The sequence below is a fragment of the Camelus bactrianus genome, chromosome 16 (genome assembly GCF_048773025.1).
Source record: "Camelus bactrianus isolate YW-2024 breed Bactrian camel chromosome 16, ASM4877302v1, whole genome shotgun sequence".
Lineage (NCBI taxonomy): Eukaryota > Metazoa > Chordata > Mammalia > Artiodactyla > Camelidae > Camelus > Camelus bactrianus.
The window spans coordinates 34,658,129-34,685,395 of record NC_133554.1 but is presented as its reverse complement, the minus strand read 5'-3'; the positions used below and the strand labels follow the sequence as shown (position 1 = coordinate 34,685,395).

The window sequence follows — 27,267 nt, the reverse complement described above, 5'->3', positions numbered from 1 at the left end:
TACTAATGGCAGACCCTTTACCATATTATGTCACTGCTACAGAGCACTACTCCACAAGGGGCCAAGGGTTTGGGACACCGCAAGGGCAGGGAATTCACTAATCCATTCATTCATTTGTTTATTCAATCAACAAACATGCATCAAGGCTGGCCCTTGTGTCCAGCAGGGCAGTAGAACTTGTCCAAGGTCACATAGCTGTGTTTTCAAGGTCACAGCGCTAAGAGCAGAATCTAGTGTGAGTGATCTCACCTACGCTTTTTTCCTTCAGCGTCTTTCTCAGCCCTGGTCAGGTAAGTTTGAAGCTCTATGGGAAAAGGTGGCAGAATGGTAGTACATGGAGCTAAGCATCAGTATGAAGACTTCATTCAACAGTCATCGGGCACTGACTCCGCCAGGCTCTGTGCCAGGGAAATCAAGCTGCACGAGATGCTGTCCTTGACCGCTGGGAGGGAGCTCACAGGGCGGGCTCAGAGACACTGAAAGGCGGGAGAATTCTGAATCCAGGTAGGGACAGCCTCATCAGCTTGCCTCAGGAACCTTCAGTTGGATGGGGAGGAACAATTCCTGCCCCAGGGGACACCTTCTCTGGTGGCAAATACATAATTTTTTTTAATGAAAAAAAATTAAATTAAATTATTTTTCCTTATTTGAGGCATAGTTGAGTTACAATATTATATAAGTTTCAGGTGTACAACATAATGATTCATGATTTTTAATGAATACATAGTTCATGTCCCGGGAAAACCCCCTTCTGATAAGGGGGACTTCGCTTGTCCCAGTCAGTTAGCGGGTACAGTTCTTGGTCTCAGGGATTTTCCTGGCTGCTCCAGCTCTTGCTGTGGGAGAAGAATTCGGTCTGGTGGGGCAGGGGTATTCAGAGCCGGTCCTGAGGGAGCTCCCAGTCTGATGGGAGAGGGAGGCTGAATATATCTACTCCATAGAGACAGGGAGGAACCAGAGAAGACGTGCAGACTGAAACAAACAAATAACTCACTTCCAGTAAACTGACGCAGCAGGTCCAATGGTCTTTCTGAAAAGCCAAGGCCATTGTCAACAAGTGAATGTGGGAGCGGTTGGGGAGTTGTGGACAAGCGGAAGAGGCGAAGGAACTTTCTTTCCTCTTCTTCCCTCCTCCCTCTCGACAGGCATTTCTGGAAGTCTCCAGTTGTTCTAGGACCTGAGCAGCTGCTCTGCAGTCCAAGTCTGACAGCCCCTCAGCTGTCACTCTGTTCCCAAAATAGCAGCGGTGGGGGGATGGGAGAGGGGTTGTTTGTCTGGGATGGAGGTGGAGAAGCAGCATTATAGCTGTGCCTAGAGAGGGGGGTGTCAGCTGGGGGATTCCTGTTCCTCTGGATCTTTCGCTCCCTCTTTGGGGCATGAGTGCCTGAGCCCCCAGGACTGGCCCTGAGCGGGGTGCCAGGGTGGAGGTTAGTCAGAACCTCCACGTGGTAATGACTGACCAGTCTGGGGAGGGGGAGGGCCCTGAGTATCGATGACAGACTCCAGGGGCACCTGCCCCTGTGGCCAAATAAGGCCTGGAGCCACTGGCAGGGGCGATAAAGTCTCCTGGGTGGGGGCTGGGAGGGACAGACTGACTCTGGATGGCTGGGGGTTCACACGGGAGCTCAGAGGAGTGACACCCCCAGGGAGAAGGACCAAGAGCATCGTCCTTGTGAGAAAGTGAGCTGGCCTGGAGTGCTCCTTGGACTGGGGAGGGAGAAGGGGGACCCAGAGGGAATTTTAAGGCCTGTAGTGAGAATTCAGGCCCTTGGTGGGGTGGCTTCACCCGTCCAGCTGGGAGGGTAGGGAGGGAGGCACAGGGACTCTGAGACCGCCCTCCACTCAGGCCCCGCTCAGAGCAAATGCTGCGATGTCCTTCCTTGTAGTGGACTCGCGGGTGCTGGGGTGGCTCCCCTCCAGGCAGCACCCTCAACTCCCATTCTGGGGGGTGGGGACCCTAGAGCCCCAGACCTCAGGCCACAAGCCCAGGCTGGGTCTGGAGGGAGGGGCTGGCCAGACGGACCTGCTCCTGTCCCGACAGATGGCCGAGATGGAAGCTGCGCAGCTGAAGGAGGAAGGGAACCGACATTTCCAGCTGCAGGACTACAAGGCTGCGACCAAGAGCTACAGCCAGGCCCTGAAGCTGACCAAGGATAAGGCCCTGCTGGCCACGCTCTATCGGAACCGGGCGGCCTGTGGCCTGAAAACGGTCTGGGCTGGGGAGGGACAGGGGGCTGAGGGTGTGGAGGCAGCCCCCTCACCCTGATCCCTGTGTCTGTCACCCAGCCCTCTCACCTGGACCCCTCAGGGTGGAGAGCGGCACCTCCCACTGCTTTCCTGGATCCCCCGCCTGCCCCACTCCTCTGCGAGACAGAAACCCATCCAGATGGGAACCAGCCTAATGGGAACCGGCATCGTGCCGGTGGGGAAGGTGGGGGCTTCTCATATGTTATTTTGTGGCATCTTACCGACAGCCTGGGAGGCCACTGCTGCTGTCAGGCCCATATCACAGGCAGAAACTCAAGGCTCAGGGCTCCATCACTGGCCCAAGATCTCCAGGTCGTTAGTGGCAGACCTGGGTTCAGTTTGCCTGATGCCAAAGCTCACCTGCTTTTCCATGCCCAGTGGGGGCGCTCCTCTGGCCTCTGACAGTGGCAGCTCCCAGCAAGCCCTCTCTGCACCTCGGGGACCCTCTCTGGCTGTCTCTGCATTGGACCTGCACTAACTGAGTTTCTTCCTTCCCCATTTCTCAGGAGAACTATGTTCAGGCGGCTTCAGATGCTTCGAGAGGTGAGGCCCCTCACCTTGCCCTTGCCCTCCCTACCCCACCCCCCCACCCCACATCCCTGTTTTGTCTAAGAAGCTCTTGAGACCCACAAGAATTACAGATTGTATAAACGTCACCCTAGGCGTTGTAGGCGGGGCTTCAGTTGTACTGCTCTTATGTGAAAGGAGAGCTCGAGAAAAGCCAGACTGGAGTCACATTTTTACATATTAAATATGCTGGGGGCAGCTTCTCTTCTGAGAAGGATGCTTGCAGAAATCCTTTTGTCACAGTAATGACACAGCCAGTTTGTTGTAAGTTAGGATATGCTCACAGTGGGGTGGGGGTGGGGTGTCCTCAGAACCAGGGCATCAGCCTGGTCCACTCTGGGGGAGGCCAGGCATCCTGAGGGGAGGACACTAGGAGAAACAAACATCCATCAGCGCTGGCCTTGGAGTGCCTCAATAGCCTATAGGATAGTGTGTGATCATTAGAATAGAATGGAATTGAATAAACAGTGATCAAAATGGGAAGTCTTCTCCTGGCCGTATTTTTAGGGCTATAATATGCAGGGTGAAGGGGATTTTCCTCTGCGCAGGTCTGTGTTGGATTTTGATTTGGTCACCATTTTTTAGGAGAAACAGAGATAGTCTGGAGTGAGTTCAGAAGGGAGGGGCCCAGCTGGGAGGGGACATCCCCTGAAGAGCAGCTGAGAGAAGTGGCAATATTTAGCTTGAGCTCCCAGGTGGGATGGAGAGCTGCTTTCAAATACCTAAAAGGCTGTCACAAGGAGGAAGGATTGGATTTCATCTCACAGGTTCCAGGGCTGGACTTAAAAGGGCAAGTTTACAGGGAGATACATTTGGTAGGAAGAAGGAAGAGCTTTCTGCCTTGGAAGGAGGGAGCTCCCCACTGCTGGAGGTATGCAAGCACCAGTTGGATAAGCACTTGGCAGGGATCATGGAACAGAGGCTGGAGCATCAGACATTGGGCGAGATAACCCTTAAGCTCCCTTGCAACCTTGAGACTGTGATTCTTTCTGCCTCCCTAACAAAGGGGAGCCTTGGGCCAGATAGTCTGCTTGGGTTCATATACTCCAAGACATAGAAGCCTTGGAGTTGGGGGCAGCGGTGGGGGATGGAGGAAGGTGGTCTGCACGCCAGTCCCCTGAGGCCCTCCCTGTCTCCCTCGTTAGCCATTGACATCAACTCCTCGGACATCAAGGCTCTGTATCGGCGATGCCAGGCACTGGAGCACCTGGGGAAGTTGGACCAGGCCTTCAAGGATGTGCAGCGCTGTGCCACCCTGGAGCCACGGAACCAGAACTTCCAGGAGACTCTAAGGAGGCTCAACACCAGCATCCAGGAGAAGGTGAGCGGGTCCCCTTCCCACGAGCCCTGGTTACCTCCCCTTATTCCTGGTAGGGACAAGTTAGGGGAACAGGACCCCAGGTCAGGGCTAGCCAACCTCCACACTTTTGGATGGAGTGGGCACGTGGCGAAGAACAGCCGAGCAGGTGCACCTGTCTGTGAGTGATCAGAGATGCTGTGATGCTTATCCGAGCATGCAAGCCAGCCAGAAGTAGAACATCAGTCATTCAAATTCCAGATGGAGGCCTCTTTAAAAAAATTGCAACTTAGTGTGTCCTCAGTACAATCTTCCTCTCTTTCTAGGATGACAAAGGCAGCAGGAAAAATCTAGAAAAGGTGAAGGGAGGGTATTACTGGGGAATGGAGGAGAGCCAGGAACCAGTAAGGACAGGAAATCTTTTCTAGGAAAATGAAGTGGTGTTAGGAGAACTTGGACCAGAAGTGAAGAATCCTGCACCCTAGTCCTGGCTTAGCTACCAATTTTCTGAGGGGCTCCTTGGGGTGTCGGCTTCTCCACTGTAAGAGCAGGAGGGTAACTGATCACACAGCTCCGTGCTCCAAGACACAGTAACTCCTGTGTGCCTGGGGCAGCCCCCAGGGGGGACCACAGCATAATGTCCAGAGTGCAGACCCAAGGGCTGACAAAATACAGACTAAAGAGTGATCAGAGTAGGGGTGGTGAATGAGAGATTCCCCCACCCCCAAGAAAGGAAATGATCCCAGGAGGGAAATAGGTGGCACTGTGGACCAGCAGAACAAAGCAGTGGGAGGTACTGAAGGAGCTGGGAAGATGGGAGACGATGTTTGGTTACGTCATTTTATGAAAGTTTCAGAGCATTGGGGTTGGGGTTGGGAGAGTGAGGGATGAGACATTTGAAAATAATGGTTTTAATTTGCTTAAACAGGGACTTGAAAACCATTTCAGGGTCTGATCCTGTAGATATATTTCTGTTTTAGCCCATATTTAAATATCTACTAGGTAATTGTTTACTCAACTGCAAAATTGGGGTGATGATACTTTGCCTTCCAAGACTTGTGAAGACCAAATGGGCCAGTGAATGTAACTAGACTGTGAGCTCTGTGGGGCAAGGACTTGATTTTGTTCACAATTCTGTCCTCGGCATCTGTCAGTGTCTGATTCGTAGTAGCTGTTCAGTAAATGTTTGTTGAATGAATGAATGATGGAGGGCAGCAGGAAGACTAGTTACCCTAATACTAACTGAGATGAACTTTATATGGAGCCGACTGAAATGATACGGATGTCGGCCTGCCTCATTTCCCACTCGCTCCTCTCTCCTCAGCTTCGTGTGCAGTTCTCCACAGACTCGAGGGTTCAGAAAATGTTTGAAATTCTCCTGGACGGAAACAGTGAAGCCGATAAACTGGAGAAGGTGAGTGCTGGGCAACCATCTGGTCAGCAGAGGGCGCTCTCGGGACCCGCTGGGTAACAGCACATCGGCTGTAGGCTCCGCCCCCAACGCCCTGCCAGGTTGCGGGACCGGGAGTCGGGAAGCGGCTCCTTGGAGGAAGCGGACAAAGACGGGCCAAACGTTAAGCAGTTTAGAAAACAAGGTGAATTATAAAAAGGACCGGGATTAGGGTGACACCACTGAGGAGAGTCATGCAGCAGGGTTGGATCCTGTCTTTATCTTTTTGATGTTTTGTTTATCACGGATTTTTTTGCATTGCACTGATTTTGATATTTTAAAATATTGCAATAAATATCATTTATCTTGATTACAGAGGTCTTTGGTGTCCCTGTAAATTTTGCAACCAAGGGGAGTGTCTTACTTGCCTCACCCTAGTTTTGACCCTGAGATACAATGACACATTAAAATGTTTTATTCTATTTCAAAATATTGCAAAAAGTCATTCTGAAACATGAAAATATTTATTCATAATATTATCCTCTTAGCCAAATTTGTTGCATTAGAAAAATGTTTTTCTATTCCTTCAGAGGAGAAAAAATGAACATCTGAATATTTATAAGAACTTGACAGACAGTGCCTGGGGAATTTTTTAGTTTTATGGTCAATAAGTCCATATAATATGCAAATATCTTTTATAACAAACTCTTATGAGGATTTAATGAGTTGTTCTAGATAAAAGCGCTTTGGAAAGTACAAAGCCCTTGACTGATAGTGATGACGGTTCTGCTGATGCTTGCCTGGAATTCCCTGATCAGCCTCCTCCCCAGCATCTTACTCTCCATCTATTTGCCCACCTCTTCCTCTTCTTGCCTCATGAATTCTTTGCCCAACCCCATGGTCTGAAGTCCTGCTCCAGTCCTCCTCTCCAGATCTGGAGATTTTGACCCACAATTGGCTGCCTGCGGTTACAGAGGGCCGACTGTACTATGCCATTTTATGTAAGGGACTGGAGCATCCATGGATTTTGTTATGTGTGGGGGTCCAGAAACCAATCTCCTGTGGATACTGAGGAATGACTGTACATGTATCCTCAAGGAGGAAGGTTTTTGGTTGGGAAGATACTTGAAAACCTAGCTCAACTGTCTACTTTTATAGAAATCAATCTGGAGCCCAGAGAGGTGCTATGACTTGCTCAAGGTCACACAGCTAGCATGTGGCAGAATCAGCACTCAAACCCAAGGCTTTCAAATCCCAGCTAGTGCTTCCTCTGCCCACAACCTCCAGCCTTCTGGAGCAACCCTGCAACTTCAGATTACCCTGAACAGATGAACAGAAAAATGTCAAAACCATATTCAAGGAAAATTTTAAAGGAAAATATTTCTCCATGTAAAGACATTTCACTTCTGTTAAAAAATAAACTGAGACATATTAACATTTTAAAGAGTTTATTTGAGCAAAATCTGTTTGCACTGGGCAGCGCCAAACCAGAAGTGGTGAGGGACCCTCCACCGACAGGGACTAGGAGAAAGACTTTCACAGAAAAGAGGTGGAAGCAAAGAAAGGCAATTATTTGATTGGCTGTGGTTTAAGCAATTACATTACTTGGGAAAGCCTACTTAGCTGTTTATGATTGGTTGTCTCTAAATTTCAATTTCTTAACCTTAAGGCAATACAAGGTTAGGTTTGGGTTTGCTTACTTAGTTGTAAGGCTTTGAAGCCACCTCAGTCTAACAGCCTCCTTAATTGAACACTTCTCTACCTTTAAAAATTCCTTATCCACACGCATATAGACACAGTTTTATTTTACCATAAGTGCAATCCAAGTGAACCGAGGATTCTGTTTCTACTTATCAATGTTTTTTCCAAGTTACTCAGGAGTCTTCTCATTCGTGACTTTCGTGGCTGAAATATAGAACTTTATTGCAAGTCACTTTGTTTCCTGTTTTGAATTATGTTCTTGGGTTACGTTTCCAGAAATGGGATTACAGGGCGGGAGAATATAAAGATGTCTTGAAGACCCAGTCCTCACACCAGCTCCTCACCTTGGCCCATGGCCGAGACCTCGGTAGCTAGACCTCCCTCACGACCTTCATGGTTTCCTCCCTCCTTCAGGCTGCCAACAACCTCATTGTCCTAGGCCGTGAGGAAGCAGGGGCAGAGAGGATCTTCCAGAACAACGGCGTGGCCTTGCTGCTGCAGCTCGTGGACACTAAGAAGCCTGAGCTGGTGTTGGCTGCGGTGCGGACCTTGTCCGGCATGTGCAGTGGACACCGAGCGAGGGTGAGGCGGGGTGGGGTTCATGGTGGGGATGGCTGCCAGTCTGAGGACCTGGAGTGGGCATGTGGGCAGGGCGTGGCTGGCATGACAGCCCCTGATACAATGTCTAAGGTGTCCCCCTTCAACCTTGGTTGCCTGGTCCCGGATCCAACAGAGGCTGACCCTCTCGTTTTCCTTTGAGCTGGGAGTGGGTCTAACTAAGCAAAGATAAATTCATTGAAAGTGGTTTATGAGGAAGAGCTGAATGCAAAGGCTATGAGGAGAGTTCACTGTTTTTCATATTAAGTCTTTGGAATCCAGAGTGCATCTTACATTCAGTCCATCTCAAGTGGACTTGCCACCTTGCACGTGTTCAGTGACTTCCCCAGCACGAGTGGCTACTATATTGGACAAAGCAGCTCTGCACCTCTGGAAAGGGGCCTGGATTGTGTCAAGGGCCTTTCCAGGCCATGGGCCCCATGAGGCATCAGCTGCCTGGGCGAACGTCCCTACTGCCTGGGTGGCTATCACCCACCCCCTAACCTGCCCGGCAGCTGGAAGGGAAGGGAAGTGTAGGCAGCTGACTGTGGTTCTTGCTGGGGTGGGGTGGGGGGGGGCTTCTAGGCCACAGCGATTCTCCACGCCGTCCGGATAGACCGAATCTGCAGCCTCATGGCCGTGGAGAACCAGGAGATGTCTCTGGCCGTCTGCAACCTGCTCCAGGCCATCATCGACGCTCTGTCTGGGGAGGACAAGCAAGAGCATCGAAGGAAGGAGGAGGCCCTGGTTCTGGGTAGGAGACAGTCTTCGGTTTTGGTGCCGGCGGGTAGGGGGCAAGGAAGAGTCAGTTACCACCTCGGACTGGGCACTCCCTCTATATAGAGGTGTTCAGGTTTTATTTTTCCATTTATTTTCTGATGATGAAAGTAACAGAGGCATAGCAGCATTATTTACAACAGCTAAAAGGTGGAAGCAACCAAGTGGCCATCGACGGATGAATGGATAAACAAAATGTGGTGTCTACGTATACAATGGAATATTGTTCAGCCTTAAAATGGAAGGAAATTCAGACACGTGCCACAACATGGGTGAACCTTGAGGAACATTATGTTAAGTGAAATCAGCCAGCCACAAAAAGACAAGTACTGTGTGATTCCACTTATATGCATTTTCTAAAACAGTCAAACTTATAGAAACAGAAAGTAGAGCGGTGGTTGCCAGGGGCTGGGGGAGGAGGAAATGAGGAGTTATTATTTAATGGGTGTGGAGTTTTACTTGTGTAAAATGAAAAATGTTCTATGGATGGATGGCGGTGATGGTTATGCAACAACGTGAGTGTACTTAATGCCCTGAACTGTACGCTTTAAGATGGTGCATCTTATTTTATGTATTTTTATACAATTAAAAAAAGAAACAGAGGCTTATTGGAGATATTTGAAAGATTTTAGAAATATGTGAAGATGAAAAAAACAAGCCAGTCTCCAGATAATCACTATTATCACTGCCATGTGTATCCTTTCAGTCTTTTTTTCTATCCATCCATATAAATATCTATTTAACAAAGCTGGAATTCAGCTATGGGCGGTTTTGTGTTTTTCCCCTTTCTAAGCATTGTAGTAGTATTGCATACCATTTAATATTCCTAAAGAGGATTCCTTTTGACTTTAATAATTATTATTTTGACATTTGTCTCATTCCTGCATATATACACATACAAGCTCATGTTTCTTCCTGCACATCCAGGTCCTAGACATCATTTTCGAACTTCCTGCTCAGCCTGGGAAGGGCACAGAGGCAGGTTCACTCATAGAAAATTTGACCTTAAATAATTCTATTATATTCCATTGTATGGCAATATTATAATTCATTAATCAGCCCTATGCTATTGGAGATTTAGATTGTCTCTAATTGCATGCTTATAAAAAAATTTCAGTTGCCATTCTTTATGTAAATCTCTGTTTGCATTTGTAATTATTTTCTTGGAACAAATTCCTAGAAACTGGAGTTAAATGCTATGAATGTAAATAAAGCTCTTTCACATTCCTTTCTGAGGGTGCAACAATTTGTGCTCTCACCAAGTGATGGTAAGAGTTCTAGTCTCAAATCATTCTCACCAGATTCGAATACTGTCATTCTTACTGATACTCTCCCATTCAATAGGTAAAAATTATCTTGCTTGGATTTTTTAAATTAACTAATGATATTGATCATTTTTCCTTATTCTTATTAGCCATTTGGTTTTGTCTTGAAAAGGCTTGTTCATGTTATCTATTTTTCCTCTTGGAGTATCAGTGTTTTTCTTATTGATTCAGCAGAGCTCTTTGGAGATTAATAATTTTGACCTGTCTGGAGTCCTGAATTCTTGATGTGGTTCTGACTTACTGTTGTAATGATCAGCAAGTCATGTTCTTTCTCTGCACTAGAATCATTGGAGGGTCCAAGATGTCTTCACTCATGGCCGGCGGTTAACTGGACGTGCTGGCCAGGGCACCTTGGTTTTACTCCTTGTAGCCTCTCTGGCAGGCAGCTTAAGTTTCTGTGTAACATGGCGGCTGCATTTTGAATGGACAAGCCCACTGTGCAAGGGTTTTTAAGCCTCCTGGTGTGCCATAAGATCACAAGACCAACCCAGGGCCAGTATGGGAGGAGACTCCCCAAGAGCATGTTTCATTGGGGACTGCAACTTCCTCAGGAGGTAGTGAGCTGTTGGACATCTCTGCTGAAGAATTCTTCCATATAGTGATTTCAGCTCTATCTGCTTGTAGCTCCACCCACCTCTGGTCCCAGTTCTGCCCTCTGGAGTCCCACAGAATAAGTCTCATGACATACCTTTATCTCATGTCCACTCATGTCTTTCCTTCTCTTGTTAAATAGCCCCATTTCTTCATCATTGATTTATATGACATGACTAGGCGATTTTTCATTTTCTACCTGCCTGCCCTTGGGCTCCAACTCAGAATGAGGACAAAAATCTCCAAGTTCCAGAAAGGTCAGACAGGGCAAAAGCAGGAAGAGGCATTTGCTTTTAAGATCCGCAGTGAACAGGGAAGAGCTGGTATCCCAGCAAAGGCTTGAAATTCAGGCTCCCAGCATGCCTGAATTTGTGGGGAGTAAGATGTATGTAGGGAGTGTAAATTTCCTTTCTGGAAAACATTTTATTAAATCAGTGTAGTAGGAACTGCATGAAGCATCTCTGGATCCCTGCCAGTCATTGCCTGGGAGTGAAGAACTTTCTAAGAACCAGAGCTGTTCACGTATGGAATAGGCTGTTGCAGAGGTCAGCGTTCAGAGTGGCTGGAGGACCCCTTGGGGGTGTTGTTTAGAGAGTTCCCTTCCTTTTTTTGGAGTGAGATGGGCAATACTATACTTCCCTGGGAAATTCCAAAATCTAGGAAGCAGTGGATTCAGTATTTCCAGAGTCCTTCCAGAAGCCTCTGCCATCACTGGTTCTACAGCCCTGAGACTCCCTAGTCCTTTTGATTTACCACTGTCCTCTCCTTCCTCAGACACCAAGAAGGACCTGAAGCAGATCACCAACCACCTGCTCGACATGCTGGTCAGTAAGAAGGTGTCTGGCCAGGGCAGGGATCAGGCCCTGAACCTGCTCAATAAGAATGTCCCCAGGAAGGACCTTGCCATTCAAGACAACTCACGCACCATCTATGTGGTGGATAACGGTGAGGAGATGGGAGGGCCGGGGCTCACCCCAGCCTTTTCAGTGGGCAACCAGCGTACCAGGCACCTAGCAGAAAGTGGAAGGGGTATGGCTCTTGTCTGGGAGAAGTCTTCATTCCCAACTGAAAAGCCGGGAAAGTGTATTAGCATATTAGGATCCACCAGTGTACTGGTGAGGGTGTAGGTCAAGGTTCTGAATTCAGGACCTGAACACACGCAGAGAACACAACACACTGAGGAACATCTCGGTGGAGTTTCCTGACAAGCGAGGAAGTCTGGGGAAAAGAGAATATAAAACAGTATTAGAGGGAGGTTATATATCAAGGCACAGATTGTCAGCACTGGTAGAGACCTCTGAGATCAACTAGTCTTGATTTTGTAAATGTGAAAATAGAGGCTCATAGCAGGAAGGGGATTGCTCAGGTTCGGGCAGAGTCAGGTGTAAAACCTGGCTCTCCTGGCCCCATCCCAGGGATAAGCCACTCTGGATAAGCCATGCGCTGCCCAAAGGCAGGCGGAGAGAGCTGGAGATAAGACACAGTTGAGTGAGGGGGCTGCTTGTGAGGACAGGGCCCAGCAGGCATCTTCCACCTGCTGCCGTCCATCCCACAGGCCTGAGGAAGATCTTGAAAGTGGTGGGGCAGGTTCCAGATCTGCCGTCTTGCCTGCCCCTGACTGACAACACCCGCATGCTGGCCACTATCCTCATAAACAAGCTCTACGATGACCTGCGCTGTGACCCGGAGCGCGATCACTTCCGCAAGATCTGCGAGGAGTACATCACGTGAGTTTCCTGAAGGGGCGGGCTCTGTATTAGTCATCGGTGGCTGTGTAACAAGTTACTCCAAAATTTAGGAGCTTAAAATGAGAGAAACCATTTATTGGCTCACAACATGACAGCAGTTTGTCAGAGGCTTGGTGGGGTAGTTCTGGCTTTGGGGCTGACAAGTTACAGTCACATGTGGGCCTGGGCTGCAGTCATCCGAAGGCTGTACTGGGGCTGGGAGATGTGCTTCCAAGATGGCACACTCATGTGGCCCCCAAATCATACACTTCTCCTACCTCCTCCTTGGCCAGTTTTCTTGACCATGCTTGCCCTGTGTTTTAGGGGCAAGTTTGACCCCCAGGACATGGACAAGAATGTGATTGCCATCCAGACAGTGTCAGGGATCCTGCAAGGCCCCTTTGACCTGGGCAATCAGCTGCTGGGACTGAAAGGTGTGATGGAGATGATGGTGGCGCTGTGTGGCTCAGAGCGGGAGACAGACCAGCTGGTGGCTGTGGAGGCCCTCATCCATGCGTCCACCAAGCTCAGCCGTGCCACCTTCATCATCACCAATGGTGTGTCGCTGCTCAAAGAGATCTACAAGACCACCAAGAACGAAAAGATCAAGATCCGCACGCTGGTGGTAAGTGGGCCGGGTACCAGACTCATCCGGGACACAGGGACACCCGGAGAAAGGAGACGTGAGGAGACCACGTGTTAGGAGGCACCCAGAGCAAGGGGACAAGCAGGAGGCTATGAGAATATGGATTCAGAATGGGGGATCCTGCTGCGGAGCCCTGACGACGTTCGCCCCAATGCTTTGGAGTGAAATTAACACTGCTGAGTTTTTGTCCAGCAAGTAGTTTTAGTGCAGACTCCAAAAAGTCAGTTTGGGGGTGTGTAGGGGGGTACAGCTCAGGGGTAGAGTGCGTGCTGAGCATGCCTGAGGTCCTGGGTTCAATCCCCAGTACAACCAAAAAAGTCAGTTTTTCCTTAATCAGTTTCTACATAGCATAGTGAAACCTGCTGCATTTTTTTCCATTTTATTTTTACGGAAAATACTTTTATTGACCTTTTTCTTGTCAGCAATTACAGTGAGGATGTGAGTCACTGATCTGGTTTTTCATATCAGTTTTAAAAAAACGAATTTTATCTGCTGCCATGGTGGGTTTTCTCTTACGGGAGACATTTTTTCCCCAGGTAAACACCTGCCCATCCGAATTTGTCACCCACAAAATATGATTTCACTGCCAGTTTTTGTGTCATACGTTTTCTCATTGCGATTTCAGATCTGGTTACTATTCTCCTGTGCTGACTTTTCAAAATGAAGACACAAAGCATCAGTAGAGGGAAGGGGTAGGGTAAAAGCCTCCAGCTTTGTGGACGTCTACCCTAACCGGGAAGCCTCAGGGAAGGCATCTCGGAGGAGGTGACACCTGAGCTGAGTTCTGTAGGACGCGCTGAAGTTTATCCAGGCAAAGAAAAGGGGCAAAGGATTCCAGCCCCAGGGACCTGTTTAAGCCAGGCTTTGTCCCCAAGCCTTGGTGTCTCTGATCCTCCATGTCTCCCCTCCTCCGCAGGGACTCTGTAAACTTGGTTCTGCAGGCGGCACAGACTACGGTCTCCGGCAGTTTGCTGAAGGGTCCACAGAGAAGCTGGCCAAACAGTGTCGCAAGTAAGGGGGTCTTATTTCCCCAGGCCCACCGTCTCCTCTCCAGGATGTGCCCTAGTGGATGCCAGATAGGCCACCCACCTGCTGCCCACTCCCCTGAATCACTTCACTCTTGCCCCTGGCATCCTTCCCCAGTGTCTCCCCTCCCCCAGGTGGCTGTGCAACGCGTCCATAGACACCCGGACCCGGCGATGGGCAGTGGAGGGCCTGGCCTACCTCACGCTGGACGCTGATGTGAAGGATGATTTTGTTCAGGACATCCCTGCCCTGCAGGCCATGTTTGAGCTGGCCAAGGCAAGTGTGGCCCTGACCTCTGGCCTCAGGGTTGGTTGGATTTGGACTCACACAGCCTCCCCTGAGCCTGAGAAATTGGATCTCTGTGTCCTCATTCTGACTCTACCCTTTACTCTTCATGTAAACCAGGGTGGGTCATTTCTCTTTTCTGATCTCATCTTTCCTCTTCATGCCTTCCAGGCAGTGGGAGGATGAACAAGAGGTTGGTTTTTTTTTTCCCTGGGACTCCTGGGACTGAGGTCTTGAAGGACTGAGAGGTGGTACCTAGCATCTTCTGGGCCCGCCCCTCCTTATAAGTCCCTCCCAGACTCCTTTCCTCCTCTGCTGGACCAACCCTCTGGCTCTTTTTCATCACTAAAGGGCGGAAGTATGGGAGGGAGTTTCCAGCAGAAGGAGTCTAGCCCCCACCGCATCCCACCCCAGTCTGATGGAAAGCTTTTGAAAGGGGCACAAAGCAAAGAGGGCACTCAGAGGACTCCCATTTATGCTCTCAAGGGTGTTGTTGATGGGGCAGGAGAAATTGCTGCCCACCTTATGCGAGCAGAGACAAGAGCCAAGAGAGGAAGCTTCTTGGAAGCAGCGGTTTGTTCTCAGGTTCCTTCTGTGCCTGTCCCCTCTTCTCACCTACCTCCTGCCTCCAGACCCCTGATAAGACCATCCTGTACTCGGTGGCCACCACCCTGGTGAACTGCACCAACAGCTACGATGTCAAGGAGGTCATCCCTGAGCTGGTGCAGCTCGCCAAGTTCTCCAAGCAGCACGTGCCTGAGGAGCATCCCAAGGTGGGGATGGGGGTGGCTGGGAGGGGGCCTATACCACCAGACCGTCAGAGAGGTTTGAAGGAAAGTTAGTGATGTTCAGGTGCTGTGCAGTCTGTGTCTGGGAGGATTTGGTGGAAGATACAGATACATTGAAGAGGATCATGGTCAGTTTCTCCCACTAGGTGGCACTCTGTTTTTTCTTAGTTTTAATATTCTGTGGAGGGGGAGGGGGAAGGGGAATCAGTAATTTGTAGTCTGAGAGACCAAATGGAGCCATGATGAACGTTTTGCAATTTATGCTGTTGATTTCATGGACATCAGACAGTTGTATTTCACGTTTTCCACATTTATAAAAATTTCATTTTCTGGGATATCCAGGTTTGGGGCTATGGGTACGAATGATGAGAAGAGGAAGGCTATGGTTAAGCAGCAGCCCAGATGTCACAAATCCCCTTGCGGCCCTCCCCACAATGATTCCCTGCAAACAAAGTTATATTTTGTGTGTGGTTTGCATGTGAATATATGTGCATCACACTTCTAGCCAGTAAAGCAGTTAGTTTTTTTAAATGATCAAAATCATATAATCATGATGCAAAACAAACAAAAAGGGGGACAGTTAGGGAAAGAAAATGGCTGCCTGCAATTACATCATCTCCCCACTGACCACTGTCAGCCTTTTTGTTTATCACCCCCCAGAAGCTCTTTTGTTCTGTGCATTTTTTCCTTTTAATAGTTATAATCAGAATGTGGTCATCATTTTGTACCCAATTTGGGAAAAATACTCCAGGGGTTTTCCCCCTTGCTATATCATTCTCTAAACCAGTTTATAAAGCTGCATGGTTTTTCATGCAAGCGAGTGTGTATAGCATGTTCTGCTGCCGTGAAGTTCAAACTTGGCTTCTAGAGATTTCCCACAAGCTCTCTAGCTACTCTAAGGATTATCTATATGGAGTATTTAACTCCAGGGCGGACTCTGGGTTTCCAGCAAAACCCAGTCCATTGTTATGTCAGCTCTGTCTGCTCTCTCTCCCCTCTCACTCCTGCCCACCTCCCCTCTCTCCCCTCTGCATGCTCACCCTGATGGAAAGCCAGCCTTCTGCAAGAAAGTCACGTATGGGTCATCTAGTGATCTAGTGTTTTGGATGCTCCTTCTATTTTACTCCTCTGTGAACGGAGTCTTTGAGATGGATTTCCTTACCATCATTTCATCTCCCCAGGACAAGAAGGACTTTGTAGACAAGCGGGTTAAGCGGCTTTTGAAGGCCGGCGTCATCTCGGCGCTGGCCTGCATGGTGAAAGCAGACAATGCCATCCTCACCGACCAGACCAAAGAGCTGCTGGCCAGGTGCGGCTGTGGCAGGCCAGGGCTGGGGGCTGAGGGGCCCGGAGGCAGGAGGCTGGGCAGGGAGATAGAGATACTGGGGGGGGGGTGGTAAATGAGGGAATGAGCCACTGGGGGCCTGGAGAGGAGACTGAAGGAGGTCAGCACTGAGAAGCGACATGGCAGGTGGGCCATCACAGGTGCAAATGCATTGGGAGGAAAGAGGTCACTGTCCATTCTGCTCACCTGGTTCCCAGGCCCTGCAGTTCCCGAGATGAAAGGCACGGATGTGCAGCCCGATGTGGAGGCAGACAGGCTCACAGTTACAAAGTGCAGTGGGTGCCACGAGGAGGGACATACAGAGGGCTGGTTGGAGCACAAGCCGTGGCACCCAACTGGCCAGACTGGAGGGTAGGTGGGTGGGCAGTCTGGAACGCCTCCTGGAAGATGTGACAACTCAGGGAAACCCTGATGAACAAAAAGGAGCCCCTCAAATGCAGTGGAGGGAAGGGTTCCAGGCAGAGAGAACAGCATATGCAAAGACACTAAGGATGGAGGGAGAATGAGTGAATGAGGACGGGGTTCTCCTGGAATATGCCTGGAGCACGAAGTCCTGGGGACAGAGGGGTGCTAGATGAGAACAGAGAGGGAGGCAAGGGCCAGAGCACAGAAGTCCTGGGGCGCCTCCATGTTGAAGAGTTTCTCCTGGGTGGCGGGCAGCAGGAAGCCATTTGTTATGAGCCTGAACAGAAATAGGGCAGCTCTTTGCAGCTGCATCTTGCCTCATGTCCTCCCCAGCCACTTATGTCCATGGCAGTATCTTCCCAAGGTTAGTTCTGGGGCAAGCGCACAGGGGTAGCACTTCCCAAGGCTTCACTGGGTCTAATCTGTTGGCTCTGAATGTCCTTTATCCTTGTCCTCCAGGGTATTCCTGGCACTGTGTGACAACCCAAAGGACCGAGGCACCATCGTGGCTCAAGGTGGTGGCAAGGTAATCGGGCAAGATAAGTTTCTTGCCATTCTAGAAAGTGCTCCAATGGGGAAGAGCACATGCGTGTGTGTGTCTGTATGTCTGTGTGTGCACATGCTCCTGGCCTGGCCCAAGAATAATGCACTCCCTACCCCAACCCAACCTCCTGGAATACGGTCATTCAGGGATCTCTGCTGTCTGTGCCCAAAACCAGCTTCTGCCTGAGTTTATGATGCGGCATGAGATTTACTATGGAATCTCATTTTTCCTCCTTGCTTTTGGAAGGAATAGAGACCCTGGGCTCCACTAGAGGAGACTTGTCCTGTCCTCATTTGTTCCCTTCTTAGCTGCATAACCTCGGGCAAATTACTTAATCTCCCTGAGCCATAGTTTCCTCATCTGTAAAACAAGGGAAAAAAATCACACACCCTATACAAAAATAAACTCAAAATGGCTTAAAGACTTAACTATAAGACAAGATATGATAAACCTCCTAGAAGAAAACATAGGCAAAATATTATCTGACAGAAATCTTAGCAATGTTCTCCTAGGGCAGTCTACCCAGGCAATAGAAATAAAAGCAAAAACAAAAACAAAACAAAACAAAAAAACCCCAAAACCAAATAGGACCTAATTAAACGTATAAGCTTTTGCACAGCAAAGGAAACCATAAATAAAACAAAATGACAACCTACGGAATGGGAGAAAATATTTGCAAATGATGAGACTGACAAGGGTTTAATTTCTAGAATACATAAACAGCTCATACAACTTAATAACCAAAAAACAAACAACTCAATCCAAAAATGGGCAAAAGACCTAAACAAGCAATTCTCCAACAAAGACATACAAATGGCCAATACGCACATGAAAAATGCTCAATATCACTAATTATCAGAGAAATGCAGATCAAAACTATAGTGAGGTATCACCTCACACCAGTCAGAATGGCCATCATTCAAAAGTCCACAAACGATAAATGCTGGAGAGGGTGTAGAGTAAAGGGAACCCTCCTACACTGTTGGTGAGAATGTAGTTTGGTGTAGCCATTATGGAAAACAGTATGGAGATTTCTCAAAAAACTAAAAATAGACTTACCATATGGTCCAGCAATCCCACTCCTGGGCATATATCCAGAGGGAACTCTAATTTTGAAAAGATACATGCACACCAAAGTTCATAGCAGCACTTTATACAATAGTCAAGATATGAAAGCAATCTACATATTCATCGACAGATGACTGGATAAAGAAGTTATGGTATATTTATACAATGGAATACTACTCAGCCATAAAAAAGAATAAAATAATGCCACTTGCAGCAACATGGATGCACCTGGAGATTGTCATTCTAAGTGAAGTAAGCCAGAAAGAGAAAGAAAAGTACCATATGATGTCTCTCATATGTGGAATCTAAAAAAAAAAAAAAAAAAAGAAAAAAGAGGACACTAATGAACCCATCTACAAAACAGAAACAGACTCGCAGACATAGTAAACAATCTTATGGTTACCAGGGGAAAGGAGGTGGGAAAGGATAAATTTGAGAGTTTGAGATTTGCAAATGTTAACCACTATGTATAAAAATAGATAAAAAACCAAATTTCTTCTGCATAGCACAGGGAACTATATTCAATATCTTGAAATAACCTTTGATGAAAAAGAAAATGAAAACGAATATATGTATGTATATGCATGACTGCGACACTGTGCTGTGCACCAGAAATTGACACACTGTAACTGACTGTACTTCAAATAAATAAATAAATAAATAAAATAAAACCAAATGTTTGTGGCAAAAAAAAAAATCACACACTCACTTTGCAGAATGTCACAAGGATTAGAGAAAATTCACTTAAAGTGTTGGCTCATGGTAGGCATTCAATAAATGACTGCTGTTTTGATTAGGTTTGACTTAGGCAGAAAGCAAAACATCAGTGTATCGATCTATTTATTTTTCCAAAAACCAAACAAACGTATGGATGGGTAGGGGAGAGTGTGAGTGAAGACCTCCACGTGTGCTGGGAACTGGGGGGAGTGAATCTGTGATTAAGAATTTCAGTGTTTTCTGTGATGCTCAAGAACTGGCTACCTTGCTGAGTCTTCCTGAACTTTGGGTGGAACAGACAGCAGCTGGAGAGGGAGGGCGTGGAGAGAGGCCTCTGCATGTCTGTGACCGAGGAGTGACTGTGCCCTTTCTTGCAGGCTCTGATTCCTCTGGCTTTGGAGGGCACAGATGTGGGCAAAGTGAAGGCAGCCCACGCCCTAGCAAAGATCGCAGCGGTCTCCAATCCGGACATCGCCTTCCCTGGGGAGCGGGTGAGCAACTAGGGGGGTGAGAGGGGGTGATGGGAGGAGTCTCCTCTGCTCCCAGGGACCTTTCCCCTTGTCACCCTACCCCTGGCCTGGGAGGGGGGGCATGGTGCCCTCACGAAGAGGCCAATGAATTGGAGGTGGGTGGATTCCAGGTCTGGCTCTGCCTGAACTAAAAAGGCTGTCCTCTCGGAAGCTCAGTTCTCTCGTCTGCAAAGTAAAGGAACTAATCCCGCCTCTCAGGAGCACTGTGAAGGCTGAATCAGACAGTGGGCGGGCAAGTGCTTTGGAAATTCTAGAGCTGGGCAACTATAAAGGACTGGGGGAACACGGTATCCATCCGACCACAACTTGACCCTCTCCCCCATAGGTTTATGAGGTGGTGCGACCCCTCGTGAGTCTCCTGGACACAGAGAGGGACGGGCTCCAGAACTACGAGGCTCTCCTGGGCCTCACCAACCTGTCTGAGCGGAGTGACAAACTCCGGTGAGTGGGATGTGGAGGGGGCAGGGGTGAAGAGAGGCGTCCTTAAATTGAACATGTCATGTGTACTGTGCGTGCTTTCCTTGGGGGACAGGATCCAAGGCAGGGGGTAGAAATGACTGTGAGAGGGATCTGAGTTAGCACTTGGAAAACCACATTGAGTGTACAAAGTCAAAGGAACTATAAAGACACTTCCATCTGCAGTAGTGAAAAAAAGAGAGCAAGTGGATGCGTGGGGATACCACGTATTCCTTCTCGGAAATGGGGGATCATGGAGTATATGGAATGTATTGGGTTGAAATTCTTTTGATTGTGAGTGGAGAAAACTTACTCCAACTCCAAACATAAAGGAAAGTTAATGACTCATGTAAATAAAAAGTCTGGGGTAATCCGGATTCAGGTGCGGCTTGATACAGGGGTGTCAAAGCCGTCCCAGGTCCTATTTCTCTCCACGTCTTCTGTCTGTATTGTCTTAATTCTCAGATGGGCTTTTCCCCTGTCTCATAATCACAAGGGCTGCCCCAGATCTCACACCTTCTTGGCTTCATACACAACAGGAGAGAGAAAGAAAGCCATTCCCCAGCAATGATACAAAAAAATCTCCAGCTGGGTGACTTGTTTATCCCAGACTCTGTTGCAATGGCCAAGATGCTGGGCTCTGTCACTGGGTGCCCCTCTTGGAGGTGGGGGTGGGATTAATGCCACCTAAACCATGTTGGCTAAGGATGTGGGATGGCCCAGGGGTGGCCAAAAACACCAAATGCTCACTGCAGAAGACTCAGTGGCCTCTCTTCCTCCACCCCTCACACCCTAGGCAGAAGATCTTTAAGGAGAAGGCCTTGCCAGACATTGAGAACTACATGTTTGAGAATCATGACCAGCTGCGGCAGGCGGCCACCGAGTGCATGTGTAACATGGTGGTGAACAAGGAGGTGAGGAGGGCTGAGGATGGGGATGGGGGCTGATCAAGGCACGGAGAGTTCGGCCACAAGGCAGGGCCTGGCATGAGACTGGGGGCTGTTACAATGGTATTAAGGTAGCGCTTTGCCAGAGAACCCAGGGATCCCTGAGTCTTTCCTAGATTACAGCACCCCTCCCTGTAGGGACCCCCAGGAGAATATATGCACAAAGGAGACAAAGGAAAACATACAAAATAACATCATCCCCAGCTGGGGCTTTGACCCCAAAGCTTGGGCTGGATGGGGTCAAAGTGCCATTTCCCCAAGTTACTTCCTAAATAGTCTCATAGGCAGGGCCTCTTACAGATCAAGAGAAGCTGGACCACTTGCAACTGCTGCAGCTCCACAGGTATAAAAGAATGAAGCAGGGCAAAAACAGTGACAAACAATTTTAGAATATGTTAAACATTACCATTTAGTGAATGATCACTGTTTCCATAGAAACTGCAATGCACTAGGATAATGCAATTCACAGGAGAATTACAGGATTTGTAAAAACAAAATGAATTCAGAACATGTCAGTGGCTTCATGGTCCAGTACTGGGATAAATTATCACCATGCGATGAATGAATGTCTTTCTTTCCATCCTGCTGGAACACTGCTGTGTCTGTAGGTATTAGTCTCATCAGAGGTAACAATAGGGTGGAAATCTGACGTCCTTTGTTACCATGAGAACCAGGCCAAGTGGCCCTCCTGGGCTCTTACGTAGGGGTGAGTTTGAGAGCCACTCTGTTGCCCTCAATTCTTTTTAAAATTTTTTATTACTTTATTACTATTTTTTTAATGGAGGTACTGGGGATTGGACCCAGGACCTCGTGCATGCTAAGCACACGCTTTGCCACTGAGCTGTACCCCCATCCCACCCTCAGTTCTTCCCTCAAGTCTTGGATCTTCTCCCTGTTATAGGAGGAAAACCTGATCCATGAAAGCCTGTTAATCAAAAGAAATAAAGCTACCACGGGTCACCAGGGAGCTGGCCTGAGGCTGGGCTGGGGGCCTGGCAGCCAAGTGGGAGGAGAGAGTGCGTCCAAAGAAAGGGGAAGGGTGAGCAATGAGAGGGGGAATCGCCTTCCCAAAGGAGCACCAGCTGCCACAACAACCCAAATCAAAATGCTCAGTGGTCCCAACAGGACAGAAGCTCATTTCTCACTCACATCATTTCTTGCTCACGTTGGGGTTGGAAGGTTCACTTCCAAGCAATGACCTGGGGATCCAGGCTTCTTTGATCATCAGTAAGTATCACCAGAGCCCTGCGCCACAAAGAACTGTCTACCCCTCTGCCACCTTGGGAGTGGTCTGCGTTCAGATGGCGAGTGAGGAGACAGACCACGGCACGGGGGAGACCCCTGTAGCACTCAGCCATGGTGGCCTGGAAGTAACCCCTATCACTTGCCTTCCATGAGGAAAACTAGTTCATGGCCGCATTTGGTCCCCGGGCCCTGGGAGGCTCTTCTCCTGGCTTTCAGGTTCTTGGGAAGCCGCATCCCTCACCTGGTGAATGGTACAGCAGCTCTTGAGTACCACATAAACTACACAACTGTCCCTTGCTCTGCCAAGCCTCTGTGCCTCAGGGACTGCAGAGTCATTTTATGGCAGACCCTGAACGCCTATCTGTGGTGGGAGAAAAAGTCTGGGCTTCCCCAAAGAGAAGAGAAACACGGCTCCTCAGGAACATCTCCCCTTCAAGAGTCTGGGCTTGCCCTTTCCCGAGGGGTGGAGAGTTGAATGCAAAAAGAAGTGATGGAGGATGCTATGTGGGGAATCCCTTATTCTCTTTAACCTTTTAGCTGGAGGAGTTGGCTGCCCCTTCAGCTAATCAGAGAAGACTTCCTGGAGGAGGTGTCATGGGCGAGCCGCTCAAAGGAAAACTCCGAGGGATCTTGGGTCAGACACTGTGGCTCAGGATGCATCTTTCCCTCTCCAGGCTGGGCAGGTGGGGGCATTTTTCTCTGAGCCATCTGCCTGCCTCCCCTAGGTACAAGAGAGGTTCCTGGCTGATGGGAATGACCGGCTGAAGCTGGTGGTGCTGCTTTGTGGGGAGGATGATGACAAGGTGCAGAATGCAGCTGCAGGGGCCCTGGCCATGCTGACAGCAGCACATAAGAAACTGTGCCTCAAGATGACTCAAGTGGTGAGAGCGGGCCCTGGGGGCAGGAAGAGGCTGGGCGGGCTCTTAGAGAATCTCCCCACCCCAAGACCTCACTGCCCTGTACGATCCCCTGGAGGGAGGCCAGCCCCCATGGTAACTCTTCCCAGCCCCTTGGGGATCTGTTCCTACTACCTAAAGAGAGAAGACTTGATACACTTCTGCCCCTTACGCTCGTTTATTGGACTCCCTAAGTGTGCCAACTCAAATTGCCCACTGCCTTTGGTGGCGCTTATGACTCATTACTTAAGAATAATAACAACCACTAACTACTGCTGTGGAGCCCCCAAGCTCCCCCAGAGAAGTGTGGATGTGTTTGGGGTACCACAGGGAGCTCGCAGTTTGGTAAAGTGGCGGCAGATTCTCTTAAGTGAATGTGAAGACCAGATCCTTTGGAGGGACTGTGGCCATCTCGGCAGGAGTAATAGAAGTGATGTTGACACAGTCACAAACATGGGGGTGCAAAATGAAACCTTCCTTGTTTCACCAAACTGAACTTAGTTCGTGGGCATCATTGCCACTGACAGTGAAAAAAATGTAGACATCTCAATTCAAACATATTAAAGCAAGTCTACTTTAAAAGGCAGGCTCTTTTAGATAGTCAGCTTAAGGTAAGTGTGTGTGTGTGTGTTTTCTCTAAGTTCCATGGGGGCTTATGGTGTGTGTGTGTGTGTGTGTGTGTGTGTGTGTGTGTGTGTGTGTGTGTGTGTGTGTGTGTGTGTGTGTGTGTGTGTGTGTGTGTGTGTGTGTGTGTGTGTGTGTGTGTGTGTGTGTGTGTGTGTGTGTGTGTGTGTGTGTGTGTTTTCTCTAAGTTCTACGGGGGTTTATGGTGTGTGTGTGTTTTCTCTAAGTTCCATGGGGGCTTATGCTGTCCTGGCAATAGAGGAGGGGTCTCTCTCTGGGATGTAACTCATCCTGCTTGGCCCTTGCCTTCAGCACTTTCCCGAAGGCAAGTTTCTCAGAACTATAAGGTGTGTAAGAGTCACCTGGAAGGCTGGTTAAAACACTTTTACTAGATATTCTTTTTCATTTGTTTTTTAAATGGAGATACTGGGGATTGGACCCAGGACCTCGTGCATTCATCGAATATTCTGATTCAGTAAATCAGAGGTGGGGTGCTCTGCGACTCCTTCACTTATGATGCTCCAGGCACTTCTCTAAGTGTTTATGTCTATTATATCATTCCACCCTCCCGATGACCCTGTGCAGTGGGCATGATGATTATTATCCTTAGTTCTCGATGAGGAAACTGAGCTCAGAAAAGTAATAGCCTAAAGCCACACAGCCAGTTAGATAGGAGGGGACTGAAAGCCTTCAGGACTGCTACCCACTCCTGACCACTTCTTTTGTCTTCCCGAGGGGCTCAGGAATCCTGGCTGCATTCCTGTCCCTGGGAGCGATGGGTGCTGGACCCATGATCAGTTACCCATCAGCGTTCAATCATTCCCTGAACCCTACCACAGCTACCTGAACTTTCCTTTCCTGTCCTTGTGATGGGAGAATCAGTGCAGAGTTTACAAAAATCTGCTCAGAAGCAATAATTTGCCTTTTCTTCCTGCGTCTGTCTTCCAATCTGAGAGGGGTGCACGTAGAAAGGTATCCCTGCTGACTAAAGAAGGGTGTAACAGGCACGAGGAAGCAAAGGGGAAATCACTGGATTAGTGCCTAAAATCATCATTCCTGTCCACATCTACTTTGGGGCTCTTACGATGCTCCAGCTCCCACGTTAAGCTCTTTCCATGCGTCATATCACTGAATCATCACAATGCTGTGAGGTAGGCATAAAAGATGACAGATGAGGCTCCTGAGGCTTGGAGAGGTTAAATAATTTAGCTAAGGCCATACAGTTGGTAAGGGGCTGAATTGGGACCCGAACACTAGTCTCTCTGACTCCAAATCCCATACTGATAACTATTCTATTCTGTTGCTCATGTGTGTCTGTTGAATGATATGTCTAGCCTCCTGGTTCTGTTCTCAGCTCCAGCCCTGTGTCCTGGGGTGACTGGAGGGGTCTAGAGTCCTGTTTTCCCCAAGCAGCCCCAGTGGGGCTGCTTCATAACTGGGAAGGGAGGAGAGAGATGGGGGAGGAATGGAGGAGAGGACACATTCCAGACCCCAGTATTAATTCCAGTTGAAGTCAGGGCTAGTGGAGTGCATGCCTAGGGCATGCCTCTAAGGGCACCTGGGTGGGCAGAAGCAGGCATTGCATATGTGTCCAGGGTTAGAATCCCCCTTTCTGAACACTCTCCATCCCCATGCCACTCAGGCAGGCAGCGGGCCTGTCCTTTGCTTCTCAAGATGCTTAAAAATTAAATGGATGGGTGAATGTTTGCTCTTTACTATTTCCAGCTGTGTGACCATAGCTAAGTTATTTCCTTTCCCTGAACCTCAGTTCCTCCACTTATAAAATGAAAGGACTGGATTATCTCAAGTTCCTTCTAGGTCTCTGATTGCTGCCCTGGCCCTGGTAAGGAGATGGGCATCACCTAGCGAGTCCCAAGGGGCTCCAGTAGGCAGAAGCTGAGACCCAGACAGATAAGCAGATATATGTTTGCCCTCTCAGAGCTCAGAATCTGAGCCTGGCCAATGCTTTCTGTTTATCTAGTCCAAAATCTCGTTTGTCTGTCCCCCAACTGATTCCTCCAACCCTTCTTTATCCTCCTCCCCACCTCCAGACGACTCAGTGGTTGGAGATCTTACAGCGGCTTTGCCTGCATGACCGCCTGTCAGTCCAACACCGGGGCCTGGTCATTGCTTACAACCTGCTGGCAGCTGATGCTGAGCTGGCCAAGAAGCTGGTGGAGAGTGAACTGCTGGAGATCCTGACTGTGGTGGGCAAACAAGAGCCAGATGAGAAGAGGGCAGCAGTGGTCCAGACAGCTCGGGAATGTCTCATCAAATGCATGGAATATGGCTTCATTAAACCAGTGTCTTAGACAGGAGCCCAGGGGATGCTGGGGCTGCTCCTGTACCGTGCAGAGTTCTGAGCTGAGACCTCCTGGGGTGTCAGTTCAGCTGGGGATCACAGCAGTGACAAGGAAGCCTCCATATAAAAGACGGACGTAATTGCTCCCTGAGTTGTGACTCTTGCCCTTTGCTCCAGGAAAGATTGGGTCTTTCATTAGCTCTCTTACTCCTTACATCTTTTATGTTCCAGAGATTCCTAGAATAATTTTCATCTGTGATTAGGAAGATAGGTTGGGGAATTCTTTCTGTACCCATTCCAAAGGCCAGGATAAGCGGCTGAAGTTCTTTATGTTGGAAAATGGGTTGTGTGGTAAGCTAGGACCTAACAGGTGTGTGAATATAAAGGTTAATGCTGGTGTATCTGGATGCTGATCTGTGCTGGTTTTTATATCCTCCCTTCCATACTGTTTGAATAAGCTGCTTAGAAATGCATGTTTCAGCTACAGTGCCCTGTCCCAGCCAACTGTAATGGAAATATAGTTTATGTTCAATAAACGGTGTGAGATGAATTTTGCAATTTGCTTGGGGAAATCTTCCAAGCAAGATGGATGGGATGAATATAAATAAGATCAACTCAAAATACTTTAAGAGAATAAAAAAGGAACTCATTGGTTCATATATCTTGTCAATACAGGGAAAGGCCTGACATTGTTAAATCTAGGGCTCAAATGTTGTCATCTGATATTATTTTCTCTGTGAGTGCCTTTATCTCTCTCTCTCTCATCCCCCTGCCTCATCCCCTGACTTTGATTTCCTCTGGGTTGAGCTTAATTTCTGGCAGGCTCCTTCCATGTGGTGGGAAAGACAGTCTCCAGAAGTTCCAGGCTTCCATAGTTGTTATGGTTCATAATTATGGAAGAGAAGACTATTCTTAATAACCAAGCAAAATTCCCAGGGACAACTCTGATATATCTAGCTTGCATTACATTTCCATTTATCACATTAACAGAATAAAGAAGAAAAATAACGTGATTATCTCAATAGATGCAGGAAAAACATTCAATAAAATTAAACAATTCATGATAAAATGTTTCAGTAAATTAAAATTAGGAGACTTTCTTAGTTTGATAAGGATTATCTACAAAAAGGCTACAGTCCAAATAATATTTGATGATCCCCTGAGACTAAGAATGAGACAATATTTGCTATTAGCAATTCTATTCAGCTTTCTACTAGAGGTTCT

General features: G+C 48.3%; 2 protein-coding genes across 3 annotated transcripts in view; one reads left to right on the top strand and one right to left on the bottom strand.

Annotated features, from left to right (window-relative positions):
* The first annotated feature begins 1,522 nt into the window (after positions 1-1,522).
* On the top strand, positions 1,523-26,593 carry UNC45B (unc-45 myosin chaperone B). Of its 2 annotated transcripts, XM_010951842.3 has the most exons (20): positions 1,523-1,680; positions 2,042-2,209; positions 2,754-2,790; positions 3,960-4,135; positions 5,436-5,525; positions 7,617-7,784; positions 8,385-8,553; positions 11,267-11,437; positions 12,048-12,219; positions 12,544-12,844; positions 13,782-13,876; positions 14,026-14,167; positions 14,809-14,949; positions 16,146-16,273; positions 17,174-17,240; positions 19,421-19,534; positions 19,899-20,014; positions 20,826-20,943; positions 22,947-23,102; positions 25,793-26,593. In XM_010951842.3, the coding sequence occupies exons 2-20, from the start codon at positions 2,042-2,044 to the stop codon at positions 26,051-26,053; spliced, it is 2,790 nt and encodes a 929-aa protein (XP_010950144.2). In that variant the 5' UTR covers positions 1,523-1,680; the 3' UTR covers positions 26,054-26,593. The 2 variants fall into 2 exon arrangements, with proteins under 2 accessions (XP_010950144.2, XP_045370281.2); XM_045514325.2 differs by lacking the exons at positions 1,523-1,680; positions 2,042-2,209 and adding an exon at positions 2,220-2,431.
* The window catches only part of LOC105066495 (DNA repair protein RAD51 homolog 4), a 36,829-nt gene continuing 25,898 nt past the window's right edge, over positions 16,337-27,267 (bottom strand). The window contains 2 exon segments of the mRNA XM_074343034.1: positions 16,337-16,689; positions 18,318-18,364. Of these exon segments, the coding sequence (XP_074199135.1) occupies positions 16,476-16,689; positions 18,318-18,364 (261 nt within the window). The 3' untranslated portion in view covers positions 16,337-16,475.

Excerpts from the sequence above, each read along its gene's own strand:
- UNC45B (XM_010951842.3), top strand. The coding sequence starts at position 2,042 with ATGGCCGAGATGGAAGCTGCGCAGCTGAAGGAGGAAGGGAACCGACAT. Across the intron at positions 2,210-2,753 it reads CGGCCTGTGGCCTGAAAACG|GAGAACTATGTTCAGGCGGC; the intron begins GTCTGGGCTGGG and ends CCCATTTCTCAG. Across the intron at positions 12,845-13,781 it reads TCAAGATCCGCACGCTGGTG|GGACTCTGTAAACTTGGTTC; the intron begins GTAAGTGGGCCG and ends CCTCCTCCGCAG.